This window comes from Ictidomys tridecemlineatus, chromosome 7 (assembly GCF_052094955.1).
Source record: "Ictidomys tridecemlineatus isolate mIctTri1 chromosome 7, mIctTri1.hap1, whole genome shotgun sequence".
Classification (NCBI taxonomy): domain Eukaryota; kingdom Metazoa; phylum Chordata; class Mammalia; order Rodentia; family Sciuridae; genus Ictidomys; species Ictidomys tridecemlineatus.
This window is the reverse complement of record NC_135483.1, coordinates 1,019,965-1,034,199: the sequence shown is the minus strand read 5'-3', so window position 1 is coordinate 1,034,199 and position 14,235 is coordinate 1,019,965. Positions and strand designations below refer to the sequence as shown.

The following is a 14,235-nucleotide window of genomic DNA, read 5'->3' as shown; positions in this document are numbered from 1 at the left end:
GCACAGCAGGGCACCCAGCCCACTTGCACAGGCCAGCCCCCAGCTCCACCGGAAGGCACGCCCTCTCCGCTGGAGATTCCTGCCAAGCCAGGGGGCTGCACATCCACCCACCCAGGCTGGGTCATGGGACCACTGGACACAGGGATGCTCAGGGCCAGCAGCATCTGCACTTTATGCACACTACAGGTTGGGCTTAGCAGAACCGAGTGCCTGGTCCCAGGGACACCACTGTTTATCACTATAAAACCCAGAGGAAACAAGGAACAAGTGCAAGTCCAGAAAACTGGCCCAAGGTCACGCAGACAGGTCACTGTTATCAAAACGCTCCTGGTCATACACTTCAGCCACCACCTTGCGGCCAGCGAACCAGCGCCCATTGAGGGCCTGGATGGCCTTGTGAGTCTCTGAGGCCATGGAAAACTCCACAAAAATCTTTACAATTATTTCTGCATCCTCCTCTTCGCCCTGCTTCTCTTGGTAGATGATGACACGGTTGACAGCACCAAACTTGCCACACTCCTCTGTCACCTCTCCTTCCAGGTCATCATCGATGTCCTTGGGATCCACCATGTTGCGGAGAACCATCACTGTGGACTGTGGGGAGGAGACAGCTGAGCACTGTGGCCTTCCTAGATGTTCTCCACCCCTACATCCCAACCCAGGGCCTGTTCACCCACCTCCTGCTTGCGCAGCAGCTTCTGCATGACCATGTGGCGGGCACTGCTGCCAGAGATGCTCATGTGCTCCTGCTCACTTAGCATCTCTGGCCGTTCAGACTCAGGAAACAGCTCCTCCTCTTCCTTCTCCTTCTTGGGCTCCAGGAGACCCAGTGTTGGGGGGCTAGCCAGGATGGGGTTCACCACCCCCACAGAGGGGATGGTGACCGGAATGGGAGGACGGGCCGGGGTCACACCTGCAGCAAAACCAACCAGGTCCAGCAGCTATCCCCCCAACCCCCACCTTAGCAGGAAGCAGAGTTGGTCTCCATGGCCAGCCCACCCTGGGCAGGTGAAGGCAGAGAGCCTGGAAATGAGGGGCAGGAATGCCTGGAGAGCCTTGGCCTACTCAGACTCACCTGTGATGACTCCAGGAGCCTGGGCAGCCATGACAGCCTGGGGCAGAGCCCCCAGGGGTTGAGCCAAGGTCAGTGCTGGGGACACCAGTCCAGGTGTTGCCAAGGTACCCAACACAGCTGCTCCAGCCACTGCTTCCTGCAACCCAGAATGCAACCACACTCGGTCCCCAGTCTGGCTACCTCCACCCAAGACCATATCAAGAGCTGGCTCCCACATGACTAGAGCACCTGTCCATCCCCTCACCTGAGCTGTGATCTTGGCTGTGGCTGCAGCTGCGGCCACAGCGGCAGCAGGCGGAAGGCCTCCTGGGGTGGCAGGTGTTAGCAGGGGCATGGGGGGTGTGACGGCCTTGCCCACCCTCAAGTACTGGCCACCCAGATCAAAGAGGTTCATGGAGGACACGGCATCCTGGGACGACTGGGCCTTCTCGTACTCTGCAGGGCAGGAGCAGCAGTGAGAAGGGCCAGGCCAGCACCAGGTGGGCCCCCACCTCTCCTCAGCACCCCCAGCTCACCAATGAAGCCGTAGCCCTTGTGCTTGCCAGTTGTGGGGTCCCGGGCTAGTGTGCAAGACTTGATCTTGCCAAAGGCTTCAAACACACTCTTGATGTCATCATCCGAGAGGTCCTGGTGCACGGAGGCCACGTAGATACGGTTGAAGGCCCGTGCCTCCTCAGCCAGCTGGTCGATGATGGGCTGGGCCTGCCCTATGTTGCTGGGCCTACCCACCTGGGGAAGGGAAAGGGACCAAGAGCACCTGTCAGACTTAGTCACAGCAGGTTTCTGTGAGGTTGCTCGACACATCTAGGAGACTAGACAGAACATTCTCGAGGCCCAAAAGTCCAACACCTGCATCCACACCCTCACCTTGATGTTCCTGCCTCCCAGCATCACTGAGTTCATCTGCTCCAAGGCCAGCTGTGCAGCTTCTGGGACTTCATATTCCACAAAGGCAAAGCCCTAGACACAGGATACCCTATCAGGATTGGAAGAACCCCAAGGAGGGTAGGCCAAGGCAACTGGGGTAGACCTAGTCTGCTCACCTTGTGCTTCATGGTGACAGAATCCCAGGACATGTCAATGCTTTTGATGGGGCCAAAAGGGGCAAAGGCCTGGCGAATGGTGTCCTCCCCTAGCTCATAGTAGATGGAGCCCACGTAGACCCGGCACATGATGGCCAGTGCCCGCTGCCGCTGAGCTGCCATCTATAGCAGAACAGAAGGAGAGAGAGCCACTGGCTTGTCAGGGAGGCAGGCAAGGGGCTTAGCAGCCCTCTCCCCTCCTGGCCCACCCACCTGCCCCATGAACTCTGCGGTGGGGAGTGATCCCCACCCAGCAGCAAGATGCAGGCTTGGCCCCTAAAGTCAGGGCACAGGGGTCAGCAGGACCCCACCCTGAAGAAGGCCAGGCCCAAGAGCAGTACACAGACGAGCCCAGCCCGCCCAGTCCCAGGCAGACTGCAGCTGCAAAACTGACTGGTGGCCAGGAGGCAGGGCTCTGCGCCCTCCCACCACGCTCACCCTCCAGTCCCAGGGTCAGGTACCCCGGGCCGGGCTGGGAGATCCTCCCACCTTCCCAGCCAAGTACTGCAACAGAAAAGGGAAGGAGGAGTCATCCAAGCTGGAGGGACTGGCTGGCATGGAGGCCAGAAGAGAGGGTGATAGAAGACGGGGCAGCCACTGCCCAGAAGAAACCCCAGGGGAGTTCAGGAGCCCAGACGGGGGCTCCCTGGAGAGAACGAGGAATAGTCGCTCATGCGGGACCAACTCAGGCAGGGGCTCAGCGACCTATACTCTTCCCATCCCAACGCCCCGCTCCCCTCTGAAGAGGTCTAGAGCCTACGCCTGGAGTCACAAGAGCACAGGCAAGAGCCACTGGCCTGGTCCCCAGAAGTGTCATGAGGCAGCGGAGAACCCAACTGAGAAACCTTGGGGCTCCCTGGAGCTGGGGAACTGGCAAGCCTTGGTGGTGGGTTGGGCCACTGCGTTGAGGAACCTCCCTGAACCCTCAAGAATGGGGATCTCTCCCCTGCCACCTCACAGCTGTGCCAGGCAGGGAGTTCCAGAGCCAAGCACTGTGGGCCACAGGAAGACACGCCCCAGGACCCTGCCTGAACACGAACAAGGGCTCCCCTGGCCCTTGTGAAGGTCCCCAGCAGAGACCAGTTTACTCCTATCTGTGTCAAAAAGCCTGGCACAGACCTGGCCCCTCCCTTAGAGTCTAGCTGCCCAACACAGGACTCCCCATGGTTGGGACTATCTTCCCTCAAACTAGGAAGTCTCTGAAAACTTGACTCTTCCCTCCTCAAACTGGGTTCCCCAACAAATAGGCCCCAGGCTTCCGCTTACATCAAGATGAAGCCCCATCTGTCCCTCAGGCCTATGTTCCCCAAGAAAGGGCCATGCCTCCCCTTCAAGGTGGGACTCCCCATCTACAGGTGGGCAAACAGCTTTCTCCCTGACCACAACCCCCATAGCCCAGGTGTCTTCAGAGGGTCGACAGCTGCCTTTCTGACACACAGTGTCTCCCCAATGAGGGAAGCTCACTCAGGATTGGCCCAAGTCCTCCAAATGGCCCCCAGAGAAAGGGCCATATCTCCCCCTCAGGATCCTCCCCAGATTGTGTCTGGCCACCTCAGACTGCCTGTGGGGCAGGAAAAGACTCTGCTTGCTGCAGCCCCGCACAGCTATGGCCTCTGCCTCCTCCTTGGCCTCTAGACCTTGCTGACAGCCCAGGCCCATGGCCCATATCTTTGCCCTTCCCTTTCTCACTCACTCATCCCCCCACCCCCCACCCCCCCTCCATCCTCCCTCCAGGGTCTGATGGGGCCACAAGTTAGGACCCCTCTCTCCTCAGGGTCTTCAGCCCAACCCAAGAGCCTAGGCAGCCTGGAGACTGGCGACCTGGTGGCCCGTGGTGCACCCTGCGTGGGGCAGCAGGGCACAGACGAGCCTGGCACCGGCAGCTACCCTCCCTGGCTGGCTGCCGCGGCTGCCCTCCGCAGTTACCTGGCCGGTTAGTTTTAAGGCGGGCCCTCAGAGCAGATGGAGGCCTCCCCAGGGGCGGTCCCGGGGTGGGTGCCCACACCACTGGCCCCGCCATGCCTGGCGCTCTGCTGTGCTCGTCCAGAGCTGACGGGCAGGGCCGGCCAGGGGAGCAAGGTCCCCAGCAGTGGGCTGCACTGCCCCCCTCTAGCCCTGACTAAGGACATGAGCCCCGGAAGAAGTGAGCATTTCTATTGACCGATTGCAAAGGTGAGAGAGGATCTCCAAAGCCCATTGTCACTGCTGCCATCTGAAAGACAGTAAAGACAGAGTTCAGTCTGTTGGAGCCGAGCAGTCTCCCGCTCTCGTCAACACCTCACGCAGACAGCGGCCAGGCCCGGAGTCCCCGCCCTGCCAGGGAGGCCCGCCTGCCTTCCCACACTGCAACGGCACCTGCCCAGGGGGGCCGCAGAGCCCCAGGTGCCCTGCCCTGCAGACTTTGCAGCAGGACTGACCAGGGCAGAAGGAAGGGAGGGAGGGAGGAGAGGGACTGATGGAGCACGGTGAACAGCCAGGACATTTCCTGGCAGCGTGAATGTCTGAGGACTGGCCTGGGCAGGGGAAGGGCACAAGGCCCAGGAACCTACTGGCCCCACACAGAAAGCAGAGCCTCTAGTCTAGAGCATGGCCCAGTGAGGCACCCCTAGACTGTCCCCTCAGTCCTGGGTCCCAGCCCAGGTGGTCTGGATGCAGAAGGGTGGGGCCTGACCATGGGGGTAGGGAGGACATACCCTACACAGTGCCACTATAGCTGTGCACAGCCTGGGGGACAAGGGTGTGGGGGAGACCCCAAGGGTGAATGGGGCAGAGCTACAGAGAAGGAGCAGGGAGGCAGGTGAGAAGGGGCCATAGTGAGCAACAGGCAGAAAAGCTGGGCCGCTGGTGCCTCAGGGAGGACCCTGGGATCTTGAGAATGAGTCCTTGAGAATATGAGAATCATAACACCTTTAGGGGATGGCCACAGGCACAGGAGGAGGAAGAGAAGGAGGAGGAGGAGATGGTGTAGGTGATGGGGAGGGGCAGTGGAGGCCTCCTGGCCCAGGCTGGGCAGGACAGCCTCCAGCAGAGCCAGCCCCCGAGGCAGTGAAATGGGGGTGGAGGGAGAGTGGTGGGGCTCACCTGCAGGTTGGTGAGCTGCTGCTGCTGGTGTGCGATGGTCTGCTTCACCAGCACGCTCTTGATGCTCTGTTCCATGGCATACTTCTTGGCCTGCGAGAGACAGCAGTGAGGAGCACTGGGGGGCCCGCCCGCAGGGAGATGGTGTGCCCCCACTGACCCGGCTCAGCAGCCACGCCCACAGGCCCAGGAGGAAGGTGCTCACCTTCTGGAGGGCCTCCTGCTGCTCAGGCGTCAGGGGAGGCAGCCCCAGCTTGGCGGCTGTACTCTGTCCATTCTCCATCTTGATGGAATCTGTGCCCTAGAAGGTGAAGCAAGGGAGTCATGTAGCAGCAGTCTCAGGTCTCCTTTATGTGGTCCCAGAACCCCACCCTCCATCTCCCCAGCCTCTTCCCAGGGAGGGACCAGCCCAACACCAGGCTGTCTACTGACTGCGTGGATATAGGACCCCCTTCTGACTCTGCTGTCCCCATCCTAGGCCTTTCTCCCCCAGGACCCATGGGTGGAACATAGACTGAGGCAAGTGGGTACTCTGGGGGCCCTTGCACCATCCTGGAGCAGTTAAGGCCCAGACCACAGAAGACTCCTTAGGAGCTACCAAGGCAGGTAGGGGGTGACAGGAAAGGAGCCAGCCCTTGTTGCCAGACTGCTCCCAGAGCTTCCACCCCACCTCCTGCAGGGGATCCAGGCTAGCTGTTTTCCAGGGCAGGAGGAGTGGGGCTGGTATTTTCAAGGGACTCCTTACTCCTATGCCACCTGGCATCCTGGCCTCTTTAAGATTGTTCACAGCCCCTGTTATGGACACAGACACAGCTTCGAGTTCCAGGGGCCACCCAAGGAGCAAGTACAGAAAAAGGGCCTCCTTCCTGACAATGTTCATCCTTGGCCCTACGAACAAGGCCCTGTGCACATATCACAGAGTCTAGGCACTCCCAGGCCTCATGAGCCCTAAGGGGGCTCCAGCCTGCCTCTATCAGACTTCACGATGTGCTAAGTCCCCTGGGAGAACCAGGAACAGAGCAGCCCCAGGGAGACAGCACCCAGCCAACCACGTCAACAAACCAGGAGGCACTTGGGCAGGGGTGGGCTCGCCACAGCAGGCTGCGAACCTAAGTGGATTATGTTTAGGGTCATGTTTACAATTCCTTTTGTCAAATCCACTTCCAAGTTTTTGCAGGGGGACATAGCCATCCAAGCAGGGAGAGAAGCCCAGCACTATAGCCAGCAGAGCGGGGGTTGGGGGATGGAGGGTGGACAGAGCATGCCTGCCTGCCTACCAACTCAAAAGACCAACACAGTTCCCAGCAGCCTTGAGAGGGAAAGAGAGAAAAGAATCCAGACCATGAGTGGGAGCGACAGCTCGGGATCAAAGGAAGCCAGCAGGGTTCAGCTGACCCAAACTCTAAGACCCCCATCTTGGACTCCTGAGTGTGGGGTTTCTAGCCCAAGGTCAGGTACGAAGGCTAGAAGGCCTTCCTGGGCAACCAGAACTGCAAGCAGACCCCAGGATATAGCAAGGTCTGGCAGTGAGTGGGCTGCAGTATGGCTCATACTAGGCCTTTCTTTGCCCTCCCAGCTGGCCCCAAGCCCATTCCTCCTTAGTGGGAGAGGGCCCAAGCAGAAGCTGGAATGCTAGAGCAGGCTGTCACCATGGAAATCAATGCCAGTTCCCCTCACCCCCTAGAAACTTTTCAATCTCCTCTTTGTCTTGATGAACAAAAGGCCCTTCTCCCACCCACCAATGGCTGCTGGACAGCAGCTGGGGTTGGAGCTTCAGACCCAAAGCTTCCCAGGGTCTAGGCGACACACCACACCCCTGTCCCACTCCTGAGGGTGCCTGGGGGCCAGGAGGAGGGACTAGGCCCAAGAGGCCTGCCAGAACCCTCTGGTGGCAGGTACTGCCACAGACAGGCACAAAGAACCTGTCACCCAGTGACAACAGAGCCCAGCTCCACTTCCCAGAGGGCTTGCTCCCATGGGTCATTTTACTAGAGCAGGACAAGACCTGTTTTCACCCACCCTGAGCCTGGGATGCAGAGAAGGTGGGGGCTGGATTCCCACACTTGTGCTTTGACTTTGTATGTTGTTTTGTTGTCTAAATAAAAACAAAACTAAAATGAAAATCTGTACTTCTGGCTCTAAACAAAACATTGCCTGTCTTGCAACAGAAAGTCTACCCCCTTCTGCACCAAGTTGGCAGCAAGGAGCAAGCACAGCTGAAGAGCAGTACCCAATGCCCCTGCCCAGCCAGCCCACTGCCAGGCCCTGACCGGGGCTTGAGGCAGGACAGACCCATAGGAGAGAAGCCAGGCCAGAAACAGGGTGGGGAGGAATCAGGAGAGGCTCAGGGATGGGCCACAGTCTTGCAGACGATGTCTGCTCAGAAGGCAGGGAAGGATCCCTGGGCTTCTCCCCACCTGCCCTAGCCAGGCCTCTCTGGCCCCAGGGACATGCAGGCAGGCGGGTAGGCAGGCAGGAGGGTAGGCAGGCAGACAGGTGTGCCTGAGGGAGAGGATGCTTGAGATCAGTACCTGTGGAGGTTTCCATTTGTCTCCCGCTGCCACCACTGCCGCCGCTGCTGGCTCGGACCCCCCTCCTTGTTGGCCATTGACCTGCTGCAGGCAGGAAGGAGACGCTGTAACTGAAAGTCACACTCTACCAGGCCCTCTCCTCTTCCCAAGTGAAGGGCTGAGCAAGGAAGGCTATTCAAGGGCACAGGAAGGGTCCAGCTTCAGCTGGGCCCCTGAATAGTCCCAGAACTACCCCCACTTACACAGCCCACTCCTTAACCCACGATCACACCTACAGCTGCCCAGATCCTGGCAAAAAGCAGAGCATCCTGGGGCAGACCTGAATGGCAGCAAGTCCCCACGAATGGACAGGGAGGAAAAGGTAGAGAGCAAGTGGTGCTCCTGTCCCATGCCAAAGAAAACTACCCTCTCCTGCTGACAGACTGGGCCAGGCTGGAAGACAAGGTGACCACCTTCCTCCTGAGGCAGCAGCCTGTACACATGTGGACAGCCCTCAGCTTAGCATCAGTCCTGGTCCTTTCACAGGCTCTGGTCAAGCCCAAGCCTCCCTCCCCAACAGCACTCTGTCCAAGGGCAACTGGGAGCTTGGACCCACACCCAGAGAGAACAGCAACTGCCATGTCCTATGGATGGCAAGGGCAGACAGGAGGTGGGCAGTATTGTGGGGATGGAAGAACTTGGAAAAGAGCCTTCACATGTTCCTAGAGGCTGTGCAGCAGGAATAAGGTAGAATGCACCCCTCCCTGATCCCGGCTCAAGAACAAGAAGGGATGGCTATGCCCACCCTGGAGCCACGCATAGACAGAACCAGAGGCCAGATGACTCATCCAAGGCACACTACTCAGATCCTCAGGCTTCTAAAGGTGTGGGAAGAACACAGCTGGCCCACTGGGAAGACCTGGCCAAGGGGCCCCAACACTTTGGCCAACCTAGCCCCACACCCCACCTTGCCTGGAGCTGCTTCCAATGCTCCACTGACCAGCTCAGTCCCACTGCTGCTCAGAAACAGCACCCCAGAGAACCAAAAGAGGGCCCTCCGACATTCCCCCCCACAGAGCAGAAGCCATTTCTGCAGGTGCAGCCCGAGACATCTGTAAACAGGTAAACCTCGGCACCGTAAAACTTCCTGCTCCCCCAAATTACACCAACCAACGTGTGGACCAGGACACTGTGGAGAGCAGGACACAGCTCACATGAGACTTCCTGGAAAAATTCAGTCCAGTGGGAGATATTCCACAGGACCTCCCACCCTATTCATCCCATTCATGGAAAAATGAAGCTTTTAATCATATTGAGTCTATAGAGTTCTATTCTAACCAATCACTAAAAAAAGTGTGAAGAAAATCATCACTTATCATCGTATCTAGTCATATGCTGTCACCCTCTGGCAATGAAAATGGCATGCTTTGAAGACATAATGTTCCCCAGCATCAGGCAATAGTACCTTGAAGGACAGGAAGTCCCTTCTTTGGGGTGCAAACACCAGTTCTGCCCAGAACAAACTATTTCCATTACAGGACAAAAAATTTAAGTGACTTAGGACAAACAACATAACGTATCTAGGCCTTAGGTCCTAGTTGTAAAAGGGAATGTTCTCTTCTAGGGTTGCCATGAAGATTTACTGTCTCTCTCTGAAATGAAGTATTTTAGGTAGCCAGTCCCTGCACATGGCAAGAAAGCCACAGGTTGCAGCAATTAGCATTATTAACAGTATCAGGGTCAGACACCTAGAGTGGGGCTGGCTAGAGAAGGCTATCTGCCATCTATTCAGGTCCCTTCATATGGAACCATGCTGCTCACTATGTGACAAGACTCAGTGCTGAGCACCACAACAGAGGAGAGAAAAACAACTCTGGAGTCTTGTGGTCAGGTGCTGACAAATAACATGCAGTTAACATCTAAGATGATTTCTGTAGTAAGGAACACTAAGGAAAAAAATAAAACACAAGATGAAAAGTATGAGGCATATTAAGCTATAGCAACCAAGGAGGTCCTTTGTGAGAAGATGACTGTTCACCAGGAATCGAGAAAAAACCCAAGGTGATGAACCCCAAGTTGAAGCAGGTCTGGCAGCAGAGAAGGGAAGATTGAAACAATAAGTCAGACAATGCAATAAAAATGAGCCTTGTTGGAAAGGGGCTGCTGACCTGTTTCTGCAACACAAGGCAGCAGAAAGTCCAAAGAGATGAGACTCTTCTGCATCCTTCCCTACCCCATCTGTATCAGCCCATTTCAGCAGCTCCATTCGTCCTCCCACAAAAGCTGAAGCACCATGACAGTGAGAACAGGCTCTAACTGTGCCTAGCCTGCACAGCGGGGAATGGGGGTGCAGCTCAGTGGAAGAGTGGGCTTAAAGGCCCTGAGTTCAATCATCTACACCAAACACACACACACACACAAAAAAAAAAAAAAAAAACAAGATTAAAAGAGAAACGTGTCAGACCTCCAGAGCTTGCTGTCGAAAGCCTGGGAGATTTCAAAGGTAACAAACACCCCACTGAAAACCCCAGTTTGCTGCCCATGTCCATCTCAACAATGACACTACCTGTTTCCCATTGCACCATAATAGAGCTGAACCCCAGCTCACCCCTAAGTCCCCCTGAGCTGAGCCATTCACTCTCTTACAGCTTCCCAGGTATCTAATCCTTGTCTCAGAGCCTCCCTCTCCTTTGCCATCAACTTGCACTGCTGCCCAAGGACAAGCATCAAGTCCTCAACCCTCTGGCTTCATTTGTTCATATGGCTTCAAGAAAAGCAAGGCAGGGTAGAAAGTTATCCAAGATGTAAGGTTCACACACTGGGTTATACCTCACACGCTGAGGCATCCTACAATTTCTGCCCCAACTTTCAGCTCAGAGCCTGTCAATGGCAGACCCCTGCACTCCCTGATCTTATGGATCCGACCAAGGTGCCTCCTCAAACAGACCCTAACCCATCCCTCCGGGTGTAGACTGGGGGGGAATAGCAGGTAACAAAGGGGTGAAGTGCAGAGGGAAAGGGTCCAGGAGCGGAGTGCAGCTTAAGCCAAGTGGGAAGAAGGACGGGCTGCGGTGTCGTGGTGTTGTGCACAGGGCTCTCCCTCTACACTAACGCTTCCTGCACCCTCTGCGCCGGCGGAGGCGGGCAGAGCCGAGCAGGGAGGGGCTCCTCTGAGCGCCCACTCGGCCGCCCAGCACCAGGCACCGGGGGGTAGGCGGTCACTGATGCCACCAGACCGCGGACCGAGGCGGTCACTGCCTCTGCCTGGTTCCTCACTGTGCTCCAAAGACTCCCACACACCGTGGGACAGAGCGACTGCCCGGAGACGTGCGACCGAGGGAGGACGTCCTCCTCGGCCGCGCTTCCCTGCAGAGCACCGGCGGAAGCCGAGGCCCGCCCTCCCGCTCCCCCGCGCCGGGGCGCACTTGCGCAGGCGGGGAGCGGACGCCGGGACCGCGGGCGCACTGCGCGCCAGCGACCCAAGGCCGGTGCCGGGCCGGCCCACCAGCCGCGCCGCCGGAAGCTGGAGTCCACGGGCCGGAAGCTGCAGCCGCGGGCCCGCCGCCGGCGCGCGCCCGCCCCGCCCCGCCCCCGCTCCGCGCGCCCCACGGCCGCAGGGGCTCCGCGCCGGGCCTGGGGAGACCGCCGCGTCTCCGGGGACCCTCCGCGCACTGGCCAGGCCGAAGACCCGCTCCCAACAGTCGAGGGCCGCCCGCGGCCGTGGGGGGCTCACTTACGAGAGCTATGGTCGCCGTCGCCATCTTGCGTCCGTCGCGGCCGCCGCGCGCGCCACACGCTCCCGCTTCTTCCGCAGTCTCGCGCGATCTAGGCGCCGGCTTAGAAACTCTCGCGATAACGACCTTGTGCCTGCGACGTGGAGGGAGGATCGCGCTTCCGGGAGGCGAGAAACAGTGAACGCCTCGAGACGGGCGGGGCTCGCTGTAGGAGCGGGCGGGGAGAGGCCGTCCGCTGCGCGAGGCTTGCGTCACGCCCGGCTCGGCCACTCACCCTCTGCCTGCTGCAAACTGCACCAGCGTCCGCTTACTCTCCGGGAGGTGGCGGGGGAAAGAGCGGTCCGTCCACCCCCGCGCCGAGGGAGTCTGCGTGGACAGCTGAGGCCGCACTGATTTTGAGAAGCATCGTTTTACTTTGTAACATCTCCGAAGTCAGGAGACTCCGTTTAATTGTCAGCCTGTTTTCCTTACTAGTGGTTTGAATGGGTGCTTTGCTTCCTAGATGGAATGACATGCAGTCGGTGGCCCTGCATTCCAGAAGATGGCTCAGGAGCCTATCCTGTAGGAACAGTATGCAAGGAGCTTCCAGTAAGCCCTAAGCTACGTTTAAAGGTGCCCACGTGTCCATCTGTGCTGTGTGAAGAGCTCCCCTGACATTGGCCATAGGCTGTACTCAGTCCCAAAACCTCAACTCAGTTATATACCTGGAAGAAACCACTTCTGTAAATTCAGGCATTCTTCAGCTATCTAAGGCAACAAAAGTGTCTTCCCTGGCTAAGGTCTCTTACCAACCTTGGAAAATTTTAGAATTGAATATAGACACCTATAGTAAAATATGGCAGAATAATTTCCTCCCCTCCCTCCTGAAACCCCTCTAAAATGACAGAAAAGTAGCGTTAAAAAGGCAAATAACACGAGGGTAAGGGTGTGGGACGCCGAGCTGGGGAAGGGTAGAAGCAGAGCTACTTTAGCAGACTGGATTGTGGATGTCAGTATCTGAGAAGAATCCAGGCCTCTGTCCCTACTTCCAGGGCTTACAGGTACTTTAGGGCTCCAGGAGAGGAGCACTGAGGCCTGGCCCTGTTCTGAAAGTGGGGCAGTGAGACTCCTGCCCTTTCCCCTACCTCCTCTACCCTCCTTTTCAAAGTTTGGCCTCCCCACATGTGGCACCAGCCTCCACAAACTCTTCTTTCTGCAGCAGCTCAAAAGAAAAGATTAGCAGCCAGGGTGTCTAGTAGAATGCCAGCCAGATGCCTGGCCTCCAAGTTCACCAGATAACAAGCCCCAGGCACGAAGGATATCTTACCATTAAATGCAACTGGCCAGTCCAGAATCACAGTATTTGAGGATGAGGAGAGGAGCAGAGGAAGAAAGCAAAGCTAAGACGTCCTCAGAGATGTCACATCCAAAAACCAAGAACCCATAATCTTCCATGCATCCTCTCCCAGGTTTTCTGTGGAGAAAGATTAATCAAAGGAGAGAGAGGGAGAGAGAGAGAGAGAGAGAGAGAGAGAGAGAGAGAGAGAGATATCTTCCAAATGAAAAAATGTGAGAAGGGCCTGGTGGCACACGCCTATAATCCCAGCAGTTTGGGAGGCTGAGACAAGAGGATTACGAGTTCAAAGACAGCCTCAGCAACAACGAGGTGCTTAGACCTTGTCTCTAAATAAAATTTAAAAAGGGGGGTGCTAAGGATTTGGCTTAATAGTTGAGTGCCCATGAGTTCAATCCTTAGTACATGCCCCCCCAAAAAAAGAGAAATGTGAAAGAGACATGAGCAGTTCTATAGGATTGAAAGATAAAGTTGAAATCTTCCAGAATGCATAACGAAGCCAGATAGCTAGAAAATGTCAATTATCATAATCAGGTCAGTCAGTACTCTCCAGGCACAGAAACCTGGGGCTGGATCTCACCACTACTACCAGGGGGAGCCCCAAGCACTACTGTCTGGGGGCAGCTTTCAGGGACAGATGCTTGGTTCCAGACACTGTTCTGGCTTCTCACACAGGAGCTCATGCCAACCTTACAGTGACCCTTTGCAGAGGGTCTCCCTCCACTGCTCCAGATGAGGAAGTACAGGCACAACTGAGCTCATGCTGCAGGGAGCAGCAGATCTTCTCAGAGCCTGGGCACCTAGACACATGATTGCATCTCTCAAAAGATGTGTCCGACATCTCAATAAATTGTCCAGAATATAAGGAAAGGGGAAAATAAAGAAGTAATTCAAGAAAATTTTCATCTCTGGACAATGGATGAAACAGTTACTGGGGCAAAGAAAAGATTGAGAGAAAATGAGAGAGAAGAGCTTGTAGGCAAAGGGCCAGCGTTCACAGAGGCATGGAAAGTTCTTGGAACTAGAAGAAAATGACATGACACCTTTAAAATCTTAGGACAGGTGACTTTCAACCAAATCAAACTTCTTGTATCCAGATACACTTAAAAACGTGTGAGGTCTGAATAAGGACAAACAGGGAAAGAACCTATAATCTTCCATGCATCCTCTCCCAGGCAACTTGAAAGATGTTGCTTCTCAGGGCAGCAAAGGAAGAGGAAAGCATGGGATGCAGTCACAGAGCAAGGACTCCAGGACCCTGGTGAAGGGTGACCCAGGCTAAGAGTGGGGCCAGAATACAAGAACAAGTTGGGGACTCCAGGAAGAAGAAACTAGTCAGTTATGCCTTGATTGTGGAGTATTGAGAGGAGAGTCACACTTACTCGGGGAAATCTAAAAATGAATTAATGGCGTCCATATCAGA

General features: G+C 56.4%; 1 protein-coding gene across 7 annotated transcripts; it reads right to left on the bottom strand.

The window, feature by feature from the left end:
• Positions 1 to 145: 145 nt before the first annotated feature.
• Positions 146 to 11,639, bottom strand: Puf60 (poly(U) binding splicing factor 60). 7 transcript variants are annotated; one of them, XM_005316076.5, is made up of 12 exons: positions 11,483 to 11,638; positions 7,767 to 7,850; positions 5,441 to 5,536; positions 5,239 to 5,328; positions 4,319 to 4,369; positions 2,119 to 2,280; positions 1,943 to 2,035; positions 1,591 to 1,804; positions 1,320 to 1,510; positions 1,076 to 1,211; positions 678 to 913; positions 146 to 594 (listed from the first exon to the last, which is right to left on the bottom strand). In XM_005316076.5, exons 1-12 carry the CDS (start codon positions 11,504 to 11,506, stop codon positions 295 to 297), a joined length of 1,677 nt encoding a protein of 558 aa, XP_005316133.1. In that variant the 5' UTR covers positions 11,507 to 11,638; the 3' UTR covers positions 146 to 294. The 7 variants fall into 7 exon arrangements, with proteins under 7 accessions (XP_005316133.1, XP_005316134.1, XP_040149447.1 ...); XM_005316077.5 differs by having other exon boundaries at positions 7,767 to 7,847; positions 11,483 to 11,629; XM_040293513.2 differs by lacking the exon at positions 11,483 to 11,638 and adding an exon at positions 11,046 to 11,186.
• Between the last annotated feature and the right edge of the window lie 2,596 nt (positions 11,640 to 14,235).